This window comes from Chiloscyllium plagiosum, chromosome 14, assembly GCF_004010195.1.
Source record: "Chiloscyllium plagiosum isolate BGI_BamShark_2017 chromosome 14, ASM401019v2, whole genome shotgun sequence".
Lineage (NCBI taxonomy): Eukaryota > Metazoa > Chordata > Chondrichthyes > Orectolobiformes > Hemiscylliidae > Chiloscyllium > Chiloscyllium plagiosum.
Genome location: NC_057723.1, coordinates 57490599 through 57509711, shown reverse-complemented (window position 1 = coordinate 57509711; position 19113 = coordinate 57490599). Strand labels below are relative to the sequence as shown.

At 37.7% G+C, this 19113-nt stretch overlaps 1 protein-coding gene across 6 annotated transcripts in view; it reads left to right on the top strand.

Moving 5' to 3' along the window:
* The window catches only part of bod1 (biorientation of chromosomes in cell division 1), a 35354-nt gene extending 17248 nt beyond the window's left edge, over positions 1-18106 (top strand). For 3 of the 6 annotated variants that reach the window (XM_043703861.1, XM_043703865.1, XM_043703866.1), the window contains 2 exons: positions 10402-10589; positions 17926-18106. In XM_043703861.1, coding sequence (XP_043559796.1) covers positions 10402-10589; positions 17926-17960 — 223 coding nt within the window. In that variant the 3' untranslated portion in view covers positions 17961-18106. Of the gene's footprint in view, positions 1-10401; positions 10602-12277; positions 12746-17925 lie in introns of all 6 variants that reach the window. The other 3 variants (XR_006313642.1, XR_006313641.1, XM_043703862.1) reach the window with 3 other exon arrangements.
* Positions 18107-19113: the final 1007 nt, after the last annotated feature.

The window sequence follows — 19113 nt, the reverse complement described above, 5'->3', positions numbered from 1 at the left end:
GTCAAAATTGGCCTTTCTCCAATTTAGAACTTCATCTTTTAGACCTGGTCCAACCTATTCCATCACTATTTTAAATCTAATATAATTATGGTCGCTGGTCCCAAAGTGCTCTCCCACTGACACCTCAGTCACCTGCCCTGCCTTATTTCTCCAAGAGTAGGTCAAGTTTTGCACCTTCTCTAGTAGGGACATCCACATACTGAATCAGAAAATTGTCTTGTACACACTTAACAAATTCCTCTCCGTCTAAACCATTAACGCTATGGCAGTCCCAGTCTATGTTTGGAAAGTTAAAATCCCCTACCATAACCACCCTATTATTTTTACAGATAGCTGAGATCTCCTTACAAGTTTGTTTCTCAATTTCCCTCTGACTATTAGGGGGTCCATAATACAATCCCAATAAGGTGGTTATCCCTTTCTTATTTCTCAGTTCCACCCAAATATCTCCTCCCAAACACCAGCTCCTCAGCCATGCATTCATCTGCTCCATCCTTCTATTCCTGCCCTCGTAGCACTGGGAGTAATCTAGGTTATTCAAAAAAAAATTTCTTTTTAACAAATTAGCCAAGTATCAATGTGAAAGCTGTCAGGAAAAGTATTTCAAAAGTCTGGGACAGCAAGAAAACAAATGTTTCCTGTGCTTTAGCAATTGAAGAGGCAGTTTCAGTTCAGATTTAAATCGCAAATATTCATGGGAAACAAATGCTGAATACTTTAAAATATGTCCTCCAAATGAAACTTTCCCCCCAAAAAAATCTGAATGTGGCAACTTTGGTAGAGATTAACATTCTTTGAATTTGCAGTATGAAGGGGGCCAATGAAGTCTTTATAATAATTGAAAGAATTTAAACTGTCAGCCTCGAGTTCTAATATCCTCTAGAAAATCTTAACAAAACATCAAACTAAAAATGCACTCTTCTTTTTGTGAACATTCTGCATTAAAAACACAGCAGCAGCAAAGATATTTTAATACAATACCCTCATTTTGCTAAAGCATGACTACTGACCCACTTTTTTTTTTAAACAGGCATTGTAGAATTTCAGACAAATCAGGGGCTCAAGGCACTCAATCAATTTGTTTTAAGGTTACAAATTTGATAATTTTAAAAAGACCATGATGTTGTACAGTTTCAATGGAAAAAACAAAATCTACCCTATTACATAGTTCACAAAACACATTGAATTGAAATCCTGATTCAAACAAAGCAGAACAGTTATTTAAAGGATTTTCTAAACCAGTATTTTAACAAACAAAATATTTAAATATCAAACACTGCATGGCACAACTTGCGTTGAAACTGCCTTTTCTGACCGAAGTACGAGTGCAACCTTAATTTCAGCATTTTATTTTGGCATCCTTTCAATGAAATTACACTTATAAAAAGAGAAAGCCCTTCAAGCGGACCACGGGGCACCACAGTTCAAGCCACTCTCTTTCCCCGCCCCCCTCCCGAACAAAGACTCGCAAAGCCTCAAATTTTGCCACTGAGAGCTTTAACCCCTTCCTCACTTTACTCCTCATGAGGGCTCAAATCCCACCCAAACACAGAAGACTCAAACCCCAGTACTGTGTGGAGGACTTGAACCTCAACTTAACCCAGAGGACTCAAACCCCAACGTGACACAGCAGACTTGAACCTCAATTAACCCCAGGCGACTCATACTCCAATACAGTGAGGTAGACTTGAACCTCCATTAAATCCCCAATACAGCGCAGAGGACTTGAACCTCAATTAAACCTCTTCCCCCAAAACAGCTCAGAGGACTTTAACCTGTGTTCTTCAGTGCGCTTACGAAACTGTTTCTCAACTGAAGTAATTATTGTTCAAGGAGTCCGTAGAATAGAGAGAGATTGAACGAGGGGACCATTTCCGACACACAGGAATATCGAAAGGGACCAAAGTTTAAAGTCTTACCTTGTGGGCCAGTCCATCTCGAGATACCAATGTTCCGGGCAATCGCTAACACCGTCTGATCATAACTATTTGTTTGGATGCTGCCGACTACGCTAATATTGCCATCCTGTTCCTGCCTCTGTGAAAGCAAAATGCTCAGAGACACAGTATAGCTTTACCTTCATCTTTATTCCGGGCCCTCGAGGGAGTGAGAACGATCGCCCATGTGCACAGGGACATAAGTTCTCAGTTTTCTCTCGAACAGCAGTTTTTAAATTAATTATATAGTCATTTGTAAGGAGGAGCATCCAGATGAGGCATCATGCATATTGATTGTGTGACCATTACAATCAGCGAGTGTCAGGAGTAAAGGTTAAGCCATCTGCTGTTATACAGTGAATGTTCTTAACCTTGTTAACTGGCTTCACATAATGAATACTTCTCACCTTGTTAACTGAGTTTACATACTGAATGCTTCTTCATCTTGTTAAATGGCTTTACATAATGAATGCTTTTCCACCTTGTTAACCCACAACACTTGCCTCCAGCACCCCATTGTTTACGGCAAGTTCTTACCTGATCCGAGCTATGCTAGCTGAACCTTTTGTTTCACAAAACTCAAAACTCAACTCTTTCCCTACCTGCTCTTATCTTTTACAGTTTCTCAACCGGAGGTGATGAAGTCATAGATTGTGCGATTGAATTTTGGCCTGATGGGTCATAATGGGGTCATGGTCAAGGGGGTGGTAGGATGTGTCAGACAGCTGGCATTTGACCTCTGTAGCATAGATGTCCGACCTCCACACTATCACCTTTTGTCAGTGAGTTTGATGGTAAAACGAGAGTTGGTCCGGAGAGAATGGAGCGCTGCTTATTCGGAGGGGTGAAGTTGGAGTGGGTAAGGGGTGTGGAGAAATTGAGGTGGCTGATGTCACGTCGGCAGTCAGCAACGAAAAGGTCGAGGGTGGGTACAGGCTGGTGGCTGTGACAGTTGGAGGTGGAAGAAGCCAAGTGGAGGAGGACCCACAAAGGCCAACCTGACGTCCCAGTCATCACCCATTTTAATTCCCCTTCCCACTCCCTTTCCAACATGACCATCCTTGGCCTCCTCCATTGCCACAGCAAATCAGATCGCAAATTGAAGGAACAACACTTCATCTTCCACCAGGGCAGCCTGCAGCCTGTTGGACTTAACGTTGAGTTCTCAAATTTCAAATTACTCCCTTTCAGGCAACTCCCCCTCCCTTCCAGTCCTCTGATCAACCCTTCCTTCCAGTTACCAACCGGATTCATTCCTCCCATTGACCAACCACGTCGTACCCTCTACTTATGTTCACCTATCCCTACCTCACCATCCTATCCCCTACCCGCCACCCCCCCCCCCAACCATCCGTATCTCCCCTTCTACATACTTATATATACCTCCAACATTGTTAACCTTGAGAAGGTACAAAAAAACATTTACAAGCATGTTGCCAGCACTGCAGGATTTAAGCTATAGGGAGAGGCTGAATAGGCTGGTGCTTTTTTTCCCCAAAGTGTCAGAGGTTGAAGGATGACCTTTACAGAGCTGTATAAAATCATGAGGGGCATGGAAACAGTGTATAGCCAAAGTCTCTTTTTTCCTAGGGTGAGGGAGTCCAAAACTAGAGGAAATTGGTTTAAGGCGAGAGAGGAAAAAGGCGGGTCGGTGTGGACTTGTTGGGCCGAAGGGCCTGTTTCCACACTGTAAGTAATCTAATCTTTTTTTTCCTAGGGTGAGGGAGTCCAAAACTAGAGGAAATTGGTTTAAGGCGAGAGAGGAAAAATTTAAAAAGAATCTGAGGAGTGACTTTTTTCACAGAGAGTGATATGTATATATCTGGAACAAGCGGACAGACAAAGTGGTGGAGGGGAGTACAGTTACAGCATTTAAAAGGCACCCGAATGGATAAATTAATAGGAATGGTTTAGAGGGATCTAGGCCAAATGCTGGTAAATGAGACTAGATATGATGTCTGGTCAGTATGCATAAAACAGATTGAAGCGTCTGTTTCCATGCTGTATGACTATACAACTTCCTCTTAGGTAAATTTACAACTTCCCTCTATAACTCTACTTTCTCCCAAGCATTGAAACACTTGCCACTGTCTATTTTTGGCCAGTAACCCCAACTGGCTTATTGGATTGTCTTATTAACTTTCCCAATCAGTACACTGGCTAGAGGCTGATTTTTGTCAGTCTCCTCCCTGTCCAGTGCTCACTCTTATTGCTGACCTAGTACACAATCTGTCAGTGGCATTTTTGCCTCCTTTAGAATCTTCTTGTTCCACACTTGTTGCCTCTCATTTAAAGCAGTCTAACATCAGTGGTGGGTAGTTACTTGGAAGAATTAAGGAACAGACAATATCTCCACCTGGCGAATACTGATTAATCAGGAATAGTTAGTCAAGATGGTTAGGTTCAAGGAAAGTTGTAATTGACTAATTTAATTACAAGTTTGAAGAAGTAACGAGGCGTGTTCATGAGGGTAAATGATTTGATGTGGTTTACATGGACTTTAGAAAGGGATCTAATCATTGTCTGTCGGAGCATACTGGTCCAGAAAGTAAGAGGTCATGGGATCCATTTGTTATGTTGGATCCAAAATTAGCTGAATAGCAGAAGGCAGAGTATGGTGGTAGAGGAATGCTTCTGTGACTGGAAGTCTGTTTCTGTTAGAGTTCTGCAAGGCTGGTACTGAGGCACTTACTGTATGTGACGAACATGACTGATTTGGACTTAAATGGAGGGGGTATGATTGAAAAGTCCATGTGACGCAAAAATTGAATTAGGAGGATAGCTGTAAACTGCAGAAGGATGTTAATAAACTGACCAGCTGCGCAGAGCAGTAGTGAATGAAATTCAATGCAGTAAAGTGTGAGATAATGTTCTTGGGCAGGCCTAACAAAGCAAGTGATTACACAACGAACAGTAGGACCCTTAAATGTACTGACAATCAGAGGGATCTTGATGTGCATGTCCACAGACCCTTAAAGTAGCCAGGGAGGTAGATAAAGTGATTAAGAAAGCATATGGAATACTTGACTTTAATAGCTGAAAGAGCAAGAATGACTTGGAGGTGCTGGTGTTGGACTAGGGTGGACAAAGTTAAAAATCTCACAATACCATGTCATAGTCCAAAAGGTTATTTGGAAGCAGTGGTTTTCGGACCACCTCTCCTTCATCAAATGGTTGTGGAGAAAACAAGCAAGGAGGTTATGCTGGAACCATAGAAAATGCTGATTAAACTACAAGTGGCATATTACATGCAGTTCTGGTCTATTATAGGAAGGATGTAGTTGCTCCAGAGGGGCTATAGAGGTGACTTATCAGAATGCTGCTTGCATTGGGGGTGATCTGAGTATGAAGATAAATTAAATAGCCAAAGGCTGCTTACCTCAGAGCAGTGAAGGTTGAAAGGGGGCCTGACAGAAATGTATAAATCATGAGGGACATTGATAGGATGGATAGAAAGGCAGTTTTTCCATTAGTAGGTGATGAAATAGCCAGGGGGCTTAGGTTAAAGGTAAAGAATCAAAGGCTGAGGAGTGTTGAGAATTTTTTCATGGACAGTGGTGAGAGACTGGAACTTCTTTGTCTGAAAGGATGATTGAGTCAAAAACACTTGCAACCTTTTAAGCAATATTTAGATATTCACTTGTGTCGGCACAGCGACCAGGGCTAAAGGGCCAAAAGCTGGAAAATAGGATTTGTGCATTCAGATTCGTTGACCCACATGGACACAATGGACTGAATGGCCGCCTGTGCTGTGAATATCTGACACTATCCATTCTGACACTAAGGTTCCTATTTGTACCTCCTTGACATCGTCCATGTTCACCCTGCCTCAGCTCTTCTGCTGCTAAAATGCTCTTTCATCCTTTTGTTACTTCTAGGCTTAATTAGTCATATTAAGCGAATCTAAGACTTTTGCCCATGCCCAACTTGCACTAATCACCACTATGCTACACTGACTGCAGATTAAACGATTTTCAAAATTTTCATAAGATCATAAGGAGCAAAAGCAGGCCATTCAGCCTTTTGAGTCTGCTGTGCATTCAATGAGAATATTGCTAATCTGTTAATCCTTATCTCCATTTTCTTGCCTTTTTCCCCATAACCTATGTTTTTTTTTTATCTGTCTATCTCATTCTCAAATATACTTAATGAATTATGGTAAAAGAAAATTCCACACAGTATTGTTTGAGAGACTAATTCCTCATCTTTGCCTTAAAAGGGCAACCCCTGATTTTGAGATGATGCTCTCTGGTCCTACAGTCTCCCATAAGGGGATACAACCTTTCCACATTGACCTATCGAGTCCCTAAGAATTTTGTATGTTTCAGTGAGTTCATCTCTCATTCCTGTAAACTCCTGTGAATATGTGCCCAACTTACTCAACATCTCCTTGTAATATAGTCTGTCCACACCTGGGATCAGCCTAGTGAACCTTCTATGGACCACCTTCAATGTCAGTATATTTTTCCTTAGGGAAAGGGCTCAAAATTGTTCACAATATTACAGTTATAGTTTTAGCAAACCTTTTCTATTTTTATACTCTATTCCCTTTGAAATAAAGGCCAAGATTCCATTTGCCTTTCCTGTTACCACCTGAACTTGTAAGCTTTTTGAGATTCATGCACAAGGACTCCCAAATCCCTCTGTGCTGTAAATTTCTGTTGTCATCAATTTAAATAATATTCAACTCCTCTATTCTTTCTGCCAAAGTGCAGAACCTCATATTTTCCCACAGTATATTCTATCTGCCAAGTTATTGCCCACTTGCTTTACCAGTCTGTATCTTTGTGTCGTCCTGTGCACTTGCCTTTCCATCTTGTTTGTTTTGAAAACCTTTCAGGACCTTGCTGTTCCTTATCTCTAATTTCCATCAGTTCTTCTAGATATCTGAACTCCTCTAATTCCAGACTTTTGAGAATTCAAAATTTTAAACAGCTGCATCATTGTTTACATAATCAGTTGTCTACACCCTGTGCTCTGAAATTCCTTTCCTCCTTGAAGAGTTCAAATGCTTGGCCAAATCGATAGATTTTAGTCATCAGTCCTAATATCCCTTTGATTCGATGCCATTTTTCTGGTTGAATAATGTCACAAAGGGGCACCTTAAGTCATTTTATTACATTAAGGTGCTATCCAAATATTTGTTGTTGTGCTTGAACATAAAAGATTGAGGGGTAATCTGGGCTCTTTAAAATATTGAAAACACTTGCGAAGTCAGATGTAGAGAAGCATTTTCCTCTGATCTAAAATTGACCTCTTTTGCTAAAGCATACAACTTTCAGAACCTTTAGAATTGAAGGAACATACATTTGCTACCATTTTAGTATTTTATGTTTTGATGTCTAAGATTATGATCATTGGAAGTGTTACTGAATGTTAGGCAGCATCTAGGTGCTTCAGTTAATAGCTTCTAGATTGTTAGTTTATAATCTAACCTCTTTCCAAATGTTCTGTCCTTTTAAGTTGCAAACTAATATGTTTTGATCAGCCTTATACCGAAGGAAATAAAAAGGTTGCTCGCAATAGTATTGAGTTTAACAAGCAAGCTATATGGATAGAATTTGCTTCATTGTTAAATTTCTCTGAAAACTCAACAACAGTAGTCTTGGATAAATGAAATAAAGGAGGGTAGAACTTTACACTACCATCAAAATAACTTGGCTGTAATACGTTTAATATCTATTTGGTTATAAATTCTGGTTTTGAAATCATTCCTGAAAAGTAATTTTTCATCCTTTTCCAGAATAGTCAACAATCTCAAACTTCTTTTTCACTCTCTTAAATTTTCACTGTCATTGACAGTTTTTCAGAGTATTGCTCATATAACTGTTAGCACATATCTGTAGATTTGTTAGTTCGTCTATACTGCAATCACTGTCTTCATGTTTGTGAACTTAGTAATAATCTTCACGAAACTACATGAGTCTGTGGGAAAAAAAGAGGGTGATGGTAGAGGGTTGTTTTTTGGATTGGAGACCTGTGACTAGTGGTGATCATTACTGGTTCCACTTCTTCTTCTGTTTGTTACTTATATAAATGATTTGGATTAAAATATAGGAGGCAATGTTTGTAAATTGCAGGTGACCCCAAAATTTGCAATACAGTGGACAGTGAGGAAGGTTATCTAAGATTACAAAGAGATCTTGATCAATTGGGTCACTGAGTTGAGCAGTGGTAAATGGAGTTTAATTTGGATAAATGTGAGGCATTGCATTTTGGTAAAACGAACAAGGGCAGGACTTTGGGCCCTAGGCAGTGTTGTAGAGCAGAGACACTTGGGAGTTCAGGTGCATAATTCTTTGAAATTTACATCACGGATAGACAGGGTGGTTAAGAAGGCATTTGGTACGCTTGCTTTCATTGCTCAGACCTTTGGGTATAGAAGTTGGGATGTTATGTTGAGGTTGTACAGGATGTTGGTGAGGCCTCTTATGGAGAACTGTGTACAGTTCTGGTCACCCTTCTATAGGAAGGATATTATTAAATTGGACAGGGTTCAGAAAAGATTGTTACCAGGAATAGAAGGTTTGAGTTTTAAGAACGGATTTGGTGAGTAAGCTGGGATTTTTTTTTTGCTGGTGCATAGAAGATTGCGGGGTGACCTTTTTATAGAGGTTTATAAACTCTTGAGGGGTGCAGATAAGGTAACTATAAAGGGTCTTTTCCTTCGGGTGGAGGAGTTCAAAACTAGGGGGCATTAGTGAGTTTTGAGAAGATTTGTAGCTCAGGTTGAGGTTCTGGATGTCGGTTTGCTCGCTGAGCTGGAAGGTTCATTTTCAGACATTTCATCACCATACTGAGTAACATCTTCACTAAGCCTCCGAATGAAGCACCGGTGGTGTAGCCTGCTTTCTGTATATATGTTTGAGTTTCCTTGGGTTGGTGATATCATTTTTTGTGGTGACGTCATTTCCTGTTCTTTTTCTTAGGGTATGGTAAATGGGATCCAAGTCAATGTGTTTGTTGATAGAGTTCCAGTTGGAATGCCATGCTTCTCGGAATTCTCGTGGGTCTCTCTGTTTGGCTTGTCCTAGGATGGACGTGTTGTCTCCCTAGAAGTGGTGTTCTTCCTCATCTGTATGTAGGGATACTAGTGAGAATGGGTCATATTGTTTTGTGGCTAGTTGATGTTCATGTATCCTGATGCCTAGTTTTCTGCTTGTTTGTCCAATGTAGTGCTTGTTACAGTTCTTGCACGGTATTTTGTAAATGACATTTAGTTTTGCTTGTTGGCTGTCTAGGGTCTTTCAAGTTCATGAGCTGCTGTTTTAGTTGTTGGGTTTGTGGGCTACCATGATGCCGAGGGGTCTGAGTAGTCTGGCAGTCATTTCCGACATGTCTTTGTAGGGGAGAGTGGATGTGTTTTGTCTGTTTGTTTGGGTTTGTTGCTCAGAAATTGGCGGACTGTATTCATTGGGTAATTTTTTTAGGGGGCATATTTTTAAGGTGAGAGCAGAACGTTCCTTTTTTAAAAGGGCTTGAAGGACAACTTTTTTTTTTAAAAGAGTGATTTGTGTGTGGAATTAATTATGAGAAACAGTGGTGGATGCAGGTACAGTTAGAACATTTAAAAGACATTTGGATAAATAGATGAATAGGAAAAGTTCAGAGGGATGTAGACCAAATGCCAGCGAGACTAGTTTAGTTTGGGAACATGGCTGGAGTTGACTAGTTGGACCGAAGGGTCTGTTTCCATGCTGTATGACTATAAATAGTATTTCTAAATTAATGTGTAAAACATATTTTTGACCTGAGTAATAAACTCAATATTTTTACCTGCATCTTCTGTCTGATTCAGATAGGAAAGGATTCATTTGTGCATACTATAAATTTTCTTGTTGATCCTTCTTCTGATCTTTCTTAACTTGAATATTTATTAATAATCTAACTAAGTATTTTTATTAACTGTTTACCAAATTAATTTTTCCTTCCCCAATGTTCCTTCAATATTAATTACACAGCTTCTGTTTCCTTGAAATGTTTTGCTGTTTGATTGTATGAAGGAATAAATAGAATTGTCACAAGTATTAATTCAAACCTCAGGTGCAGTTGTGCAAGTACTTTGTGTCATTTCTAATACAAGATTCACTGTAGGAAGTTGGATTTATATAGCACCTTTTGACATTGGTAAAACCTTGTCAGTGGTAACAAACAACCACATGGCACTTAAAGATTGTTTTTAGTTTACAAAAATGCCTACTGTCTTGTGATCACTAAAATTTATTTCTGTAGTTTCTGTATATAACTGTAATCACAGGAACATACTTACAACTATTGATCTCAACTTTACTTTTAGAATGAGGTGTTAAAGTTAGGAATTATCGTTCAATGCATGCAAATTATATTTATAACCTCTTTAACGCAGTATGAAAAATTAATATAATATTGATCTAAACAACTGATGCAACAGAAAAGCTTACCTATGAGGGCACTAAATTAATTTTTATCTTAATTTATAACCCAGATCAGGCATGTTGGAATCAGGCGTTGACAGAATTATCTCTCAGGTTGTCGATCCAAAGCTGTATCACATTTTCAAACCACAGATAGAGAAGGCAGTCCATGAGTTTATGGCTACAGAAATGAAAGAGGACGTTGTGCCAAATCCACCTCCAGAGCCTGAAAAACAAGAGCTCTCTGCTTCAGCTTCAGGTACACCCTGAGGTCTTGTATCATCTTTTTATTTTTCTCTTTTTACGTTCATTTGTCATGTTCATTTTTTTGGTCCATCAGTTTCTCACTGGGAAACAAAATCATTTAAAGATCGTCCTGTAGAATGTGCAAAATTGTAGGTTTATATTTTCTTCAAGTTGCTCATGAATTCATATCGAGTCATGTGATTCACAATAAAACTGAGCACACGTAATCAGATGCAAAAAGAAAATTGTCAAGTCTATAAAATGACAATTTTGAGCAGGAGAAAATATTTGGCCACTTATCAACAGGGTATCTATTTTGTGTATAATCGACTAAACTATGAAGTGATTGCATGGTAGTACAGGAATTGAGCATTCATGAGAAAAGATGTGTGATGCTGGAGTGTTTCATCTTGCACTCGTTGGACTAAAATTACAAGAATACCAGGGGGAGGTGATGACCTAGTGGTGTTATAGCGAAACTATTAATCCAGAGACCCAGGTAAGGTTTTGGACACTCTGGTTTGAATTCCAACATGGTAGATGATGAAATTTGGATTCAATAACATCTGGAATTGACAGTCTAATGATGACCCATGGAACTGAGGTGACTGTACACTTAATCCTAATTGTCCCTTTAATGGTACATCTGCCATTTCTTTTTATTTATGCATTAGCAGTAGTTTGTTTAATTCTTCAAGTTTTCAGTTCCCTAGGTCAAGTTAGTATCAACAGTAGAAAGTTGTTCTTTTTTGCATACATACTGCCTCACACTTTTCCATTATGAGGAAAACTGCTGATCATGTTTTTAGCCACTTGGGCTTAATAATGTGGGACTAATATTTCTTGTGTTTTCAACATGGTAATTTCTAAATTGTTTAATCTTCTAGTTTGATGTATAGTTGTTTACACTTTCCCATTTCAATACATTTTAAGTAATGATGAAGTTTTATCAGCATGTATTTGCAAAATCTCTAAGCATGAATGTGGATCTTGAAAGATTTATTCAATATGTATCTTGAATGTGTTGTCTCTTTATCATGGAATATTTTCCAGCATGCTTGCAATGAAAAGGTGGAGAAGCAATAAATTGAATAAAACAGAAAATGGATTGAGCTATAATGAGAGTTTGAATGGATAAGGAAACTTGGTGGAGAAATAAAAATGAGGATATTTTTAGAGTAAGAAATGGCATGGTAAATGAATTTGAATGGTGTTTTTCAGATAGAACATAGGTAGTTAAAGGTTCTGGATGTAGGTTTGCTCATTGAGCTGGAAGGTTCGAGACCCTCAACCTGAGGTACAAATCTTCTCAAAACTTGCTAATAGGCAGTTAAAGTTCAATAAAGTGAACGGGGAATACATAAAGGCCTAAGTCTGAGAACTGAGGAATGTAGAGCAAATGTAATTCTGGACTAGGTTGGAGCGATAGAATGAGCAAAGTTATAGATGTATTTGATGATCAGGAAATAGATTCTTTAACATGCTATAGAGCATAAGATGCCAATATCAGTCCATGAGAATGGAGTGATGGATGAGTAAGACTTATGTGAGCCATCTGTAGCTGTTTTTGACAAATTTGAAACAATTAGTGTGTAATTATCCAAATTGTTAGAAAACACGAGGATCTGTTGGGATGTGTAAAGTACACATTAAAGGTCTGTTTGTATTAGAGTTTTAAAAAAAACATCATTTTTCTTTCAGGTAGCACTTCAAATGCCCTAGCACCAGCATAATGTTTTCTGTCCTGAGCAGCAGCATCTTCAACTGTAGTTGCACGATCAGTTAAGAATAAATTTCATTCTGAGGCAAAGTCCTTTTCTAGGATAAACCAAGTTGGATGCTGTCAACTGTTTACAGCAGCATTGCTGCATCATTATGTTAAATAGAGGAAGTCATGGGAAATGGACACTGAAGAAAACATGAAAGTTGTTGGATCGTAATTGCAGACAGAATTTGGGGACTTCGGGAACCAATGTGAACAGACGCACTGATGCTTTGGGCAACATTTCAAACTTTGAAGAAATATTAAGTGATTAGAATAAATGAGGAAAATGTTATATTATAAATGGACAAATTGTGACTTCCATTGAAGAAGAACGTGTACTGAGGAGATGAAGTTTTTAATTTCCAATTTCCTATTTCATCCAAGATAGCCTACCTATCCAAAAGGTAACTCCCTTTTCTAAAAGTGCATTGATTTTTTGAATTTTTTTTGCACCAAAATATAACATTTACTTTCTTGGGAGTGCTTCAGAGAATACAGAGTAGAAAGAAGATCTGTGCTTATGTCGGCATCTTTAGAACATTTAATGCTCCATTATTTATGGAGTAATGATTTCAATACCCTGTATGTCAGTAACTCAAGGTTGGCTACATAAATCCACTAGTGAATGGGTTAAATAATTTTCCAAAAATTCTTTTGTTAAAATGTTACTTTAAAAATATTGTATTGAAAGCTTCTATTTGTTCTAAATAATTTATACTGCTGAATTTATATATTTACTCATTACAATTAAATCAGATCATTGTCCATTGAAAACCCTGGTAATTAGTCAGCTGCATATTTGTCTTGTTTTACAATTGCTGTTTTGTTCTGTCTCTCATATTCTTGCAAAAGCCTTATGTTGGGGAACAAGAGATGGTGTACTGACTCCTAGATTTTCTTTTCTCTTTTATGGCACTGACATAGCCACATATTGCACTGTATTAAAACTTTAAGAAAATTGGACTAACAGAAGCTTAATTGCCATATAATTGAGTACTAAAGTGTCACTTGCATGGAACTGATATGATGCTGTAAAGCAATGCTGGATATTTCTCCATCTTAGCAGAAGTGCTGACTTCTAATTACCAGCTATGTATATGAACATTTGGAATTTTGTTGGTGTGACCTGAGCAGAAGAAGTTCTAAACAAAAGAAAAGGACTGCCTTGTGAATTTATTATTTGATTTTTTTTTGTCAACTTCTTTCAAATATAGTGCACCAAACCCCCCCCCCCCCCCACCCCAGTGCAGATCAATTTACAGAATTGCATTTGTAATAATATAAATTGCAAAATGGCTTTGCATATGCCAAGTAAAACAGGTAATATATTTCAACACTCAGCTCCATAGTTTGAATGTAGCTCCACTTGTGCAAGAAATGATGGATGAGATCCATGAAGCAATCTTGCACTTAAACCTTAAGAAATAGGAATAGAATTTAGTCATTCACCCCATCGAGTCAGATCTGCCATTCAATCATAGCCTATATGTTTCTCAACCCCATTCTCCTGCCTTCTCCCCATAACTCTTGATCCTGTTGCTAATCAAGAACCTACCTCTGTCTTGAACACACCCAATGACTTGGACGCCACAGTGCTGTGCAGAAATTGCACATTAATACACAATTTCACAGATTACGCAGTTACACAGATTAACCACCCTCTGGCTGAAGACATTCCTCCTCATCACAGTTGTAAAGGGTCACCCCTTCACTCTGAGGCTGTGCCCTTTGATCCTAGTCTCTCCTATGAGTGCAAACATCTTCTCCATGTCCACTCTGTTCAGACCCCTCTGTATTCTGTAAGTTTCAATCAGATACCCTTATCTTTCAAAACTCCATCCAGTACAGACCCAGAGTTCACAACCTTCACCATATGACAAACCCTCCATCCTTGGGGTCACCCTTGTAAGCTTTCTCTAGAGCCCCTCGAAGGCCATCTTGCCCTTGCTTCGTTAAGGAGTCCAAGAATCTCATTATTCCAAATATGTTCTGAAAAGAGTCACATACAGCCTCTCCAATATATCTCTGCTATTGTATTCTGGCCTCCTTAAAATGAATGCTGACATTGCACTTGCCTTCATAACTGTGTCATGAAAATCTAGTGTGAAGCTTACATGTGCACAACTGTATTGGGTAAGAATTATGGGAGACAGAATTCTATCTCTGTCATTTTTATATTGTCCCTAACCTTGAGCTCCAATTCTTTTATCCTGGCATTTGGGTCAGCTCCCTGTATTTCCATTATTAAATTCAGTTTCCTTTATCCCAATGAAAAACAACAGACATTGCTTTGTAATAGAATTCTAGGTCTACCAGGGTAAGGTAACTTGAAGGTTTCCGATTCGATCTGAAGTCAGTGCTAACTTGGGAAATCTTCAACAGGATGGGACACCTTATCTCTCTTCAGAGCCTTTAGTTTTAATAGGTCAGGGGTGCTGCAACTATTTGTCACAACAATTGTAACTGGACTTTTCCATGATGGATGAGGGCAAAACTCAGTAGTGATACTTCCCACAATTGAATGTGCAGCCTCATTGGCTCAGACTATTGAAGTTGGTTTTGATTTGGTAGTCGCTGGATTTCCGTACAGCTCTCTGAATTGCCTTAAAGCAAGGGGATGGAAGAAGATCTAAATTCAGACAAGTTAAAAGTTCAAGAGGCTTTTTGGTTTTTTTGAAGCTAATTTTGATTTGGTTTCTTTTCCAGCATAGTTTTTATTAAACTTCTCTAGAAAGGAGTGTTCGTTTTTTTTTGCCCCATCCCCTTCCCACAGGTAATGAATTATGTAACTTTGCACGTTTGCTAAATTATTCTGCATTTTCATTTTACTATAATATCTGGGTTCTCCTTCAGAAAATGTCACTGAAATGGGCTGGGAATGACAGTATCTCATGGCGCATGTGCCTATTCACCCCTGATCATTTGGTTTGAATTTCAAAGCATATAACCAAGCATAAATTTCAGTAATTTTACTGCATGTTCATCTAAAATTGCACAGATGATGTTCTGGTAGTTTAGACCAGGGAAGTGAAGTATCTGAAGTTAGGATTTTTGCCTTAATTTTTGAAATCCAAGTGACTCTAATCTAAAGCCAACATTTGGATCACTGGACATGTGCAATAATTAAGCATTGAGCATCAGCAGCAAAAACCTGAATGCTTGGCCCAATTATTTAAAAGCCTCCTTGGTACCTTGAAGTGGCAAGACTTAGTCTGCTATGTAGGATCATATCTGTCTCCAGGGCCAAGTACCCTACAAGTAGGCTGGACTGTACAATGGTCAGTTGAGAAATCCGTTATTTCAGGAGAGAAGGGAAAGAGAACTATTTCATAAATGAAAATGAATTAGAGACTCAGCTTGACCCAGCAGGGTATGGTTTCGCCAAAAGCATAGAACTTGGGGAGAACCCAAATATATGTTTGATTCTGGATGTATGTTTTCCCTTGGATCAGCCCCACATTTTATCAACTATATAATTTCAGGAGTTAGTTTAGTACTGTTCATCTCAATAATTTGTCCTTCTGCTGGAATCTTTAATATGAAGTAAAATCTGGGACGGTAAAATCCCAAATGCTCAGGGTTGTGTTTTCTTTTTTCTCCCCTGTTTATTTTGTGGCCAATTTAAGTTGCATAGAGCCATTTATGTTGCATAGAGATCCTTAAAGACAGGTATTTTCCACCTTAAAAACCAATTAGGTTAAATAAAAAGGTTACACTTTGCCAAGTATCAAGTTAGAAACCTTTTAGTGCTTCCAATGGTTTTGCACTGCCCCCAAGTTTTAGTTGAATCACTGGATTACTAAGTCTGATTTCAGAGCACTCTGCACAAAGTAGACCTTTGTTTTAAATTACTGAAAGCCATAAGTATCTTTCTGTCTAGACTAAGATAAACAGGGTACCATTTATAAAATTAACAATGATGTAGAATTGTTGGTTCTGTGAACTAATTGCAGGGCTGGTCCCTTGCAAATGTATGGTTACATGTCTTTAGTCCTGTAGAAGGTGCACAGAAGCACCCATTGTACTAGCATTCAGTACCTAAGGTTAAATTTATGGTGGAATCCCAAATTGAGTTGCTCACTAGGTCTGATTGACCTGTATGATTTTTATTGACACTTAATGTATATGCTAGCTCCTAGATGCCTTGAATATCTTAACCTTGGTGGAACACCTTTCTTTGTTATTTTTCTAAATTAAATTCTTAACATTTCCAAGGGCCATATTTCTGGATTGAGTTCACTTCATTTTTGTATGCTTGTGTAATCCATTTAAAAATTAATTGGTTGCAACTGATAGTAAAGTTCAATGGTCTCACTTTTGATAGTTGTGAATTAGTTCTACTGCAATTCCGGAAGTTACACACAATTTTCTTTACAAAATCTTTCCTGTTATACGCTTTCAGTAAAACTCAAGATATCCTTCCCTAATCATGTGATTTAAAATAATTTTTTTAAAAACCTGTTTTGGCTCTGAAGTGGAAGACTTGCAAAATTTAAGTGCACTGTATATGTCTTATTTTGTAAGATGGAATTGAAACTACATCAGAGATATCTAATCAACATTTCATGAGTAGTGCAAATGATATCCATTTTGGATTAATGTTATACTTGAAGTGCAATTTGCAAGTTTTAGGCAAGTTTAATAAAATTGATCATTGTAACTTCTTCCTTTCTAATGTTTACTGCAACATGTGAAAATTGATATGATTATTTTTTAAATGTAGACAAGAACTAATGAGTTATATATTTATAGAAATGCCATTAGTATAGATCATTTGGTATTGTAATTTAGGAAGTATCCTTGTGACAGAAATTTATAATTGGCCAAAATATCTCCATGAATAAGTTTAAAATTTAATGGATTTCCACCTCATTCTTAAAAACTGAGTCGCATCATGGGATTGGGGTCGTCATTCTCTGAAATGACAATCACCAGAATATGCACAAATAAAAGAATTGAACAGAAAATCTGCAAATTGTGATCAACTTGGGCAGCAGATAAAGAAGCAACAAAGTTGAAAGACATTTTCTAGCATTTTACAATTTGATTTATAGATAAATTCTGAACTAATTGAAATCTTTCAGTCACAAGAGTTTATTTTTGATAACTTGTGGACCTTTTTTTAAAAAAAACCTCACCTAAATAAATGTTATCTTCATGTCTGTCAGTTTCTAACTTGAAGAAAAATCAAACACTGTACTGATGTCTTGATGTTGATGAATAAAATAAATTTACTCAGGTAGATTATGCTATATTATTGTTACTAAAGATACGGTTATAAACCCAAAGATGAAGCATCAATCCTGTTAATTCTGCTCCCGCATATCTACTTAGCTGGTCAGAACTCAAATAATAACATTGTCACTTTTTATTTCAACAGAGCAAATAAAAGTATGGAAATTAGGCCCAAGAAAATTATTGGTTGTAATTTAAAAGGAGTCTGATTCTGTAAGCATTATAAATGTATTTAATTAACTTTACTGTTTAAAAATAGTTAATTTATAAATCTGGAGGGATCTTCTAGAAAGTTAACATTCAATGTATTCTGTATGATGTATAAAAATTCCATTTTTCTTGTGTTTAGGTTTGATGTCCAAATGCTGTATTTTAAGAAGGTGACTTCATTGATCACCAAATTCTGGAAAAAAAAACTTTACAATTCCCTCCTCTGAAATGTATGTTCACCATTTGTGACAGCTGCACTATAACAATGTAAAAATGCATCATGTTTAAATAAATATGCCAATTGTTTGGCTTCAAATTAATGTGTTGAGGCACTATGTGGTTCTTTGAATATGTTGCATTAGACGTTGACTGGATGTTATTCACACCTGTAGTTTCTCAGACAGAATAGGAAGGGTGTAGAGGGATATGGGCCAATACTGGCAAATGGGGCTAGATTAATTTAGGATGAGTTGGACCTAAGGTTGTATTTCTGTTCATCTGTGACTCTGTAGGAAGAGCTAGTGTTGAAATGGTGCCCCCTTGGGGCTTCCGCAACAAATAATCCTCTACACTGGAGAGAAGGAAAATCCATTAACCACTGCTGTTTCTTATTACCCAGGCAATTTTATATCTATGTTTCTATTGAAGCTTTTTATTCCATGAGCTATAACTTACTCCACAAGTCTGTTGTGTAACACCATATTAATTTTTTTTTTTGAAATTTGTACTCCATCAAAACATTGCCCTCATTAACATTACCTCTTATCTCTTCTAAAAACATGGTTTTCCCTTGAAGAATTCATGCTTTTGTTAATTAACAGTATGTGTCCAAACTATTAATTTTGGCCCACGTTATCATATTTAGAAATTTCCCCACCATCATTATTAAACTGACTGGCCTTGTAGTTGCTGTGTATATCTTTGTTTTTAAACAAGAGAATAACATTTGCAACTATCCAGTCCTCTGAGAGCTTAAGTTAGATTGAAAATAACAATTAAGTTTTGCCTCCAAATGTTCGCTTTCAACTCTCAATGCGTCTCATCCAGGCCAAGTACCTCAAAAACTTGAAATATGGTCAGCCTGCCCAATACCACCACCCCACAAATTTTAAATCTTTATAAAAACAGAAGATGTGGAAAAAACCCAACAGATCTTGCAACATCTGCAGAGAGTGAAGCAATGTTTCAAATGTGAAGTGGAAAAAATGGCTTGTGTCCCACACTCTCCATGTTTGCTAACAGACCTGCTGAATTTCTACTGCTGATCCTATTTTTATTTTAACTTCAGATTTCCATCATCAGTATTTTGCTTTTATTTAAATCTGTT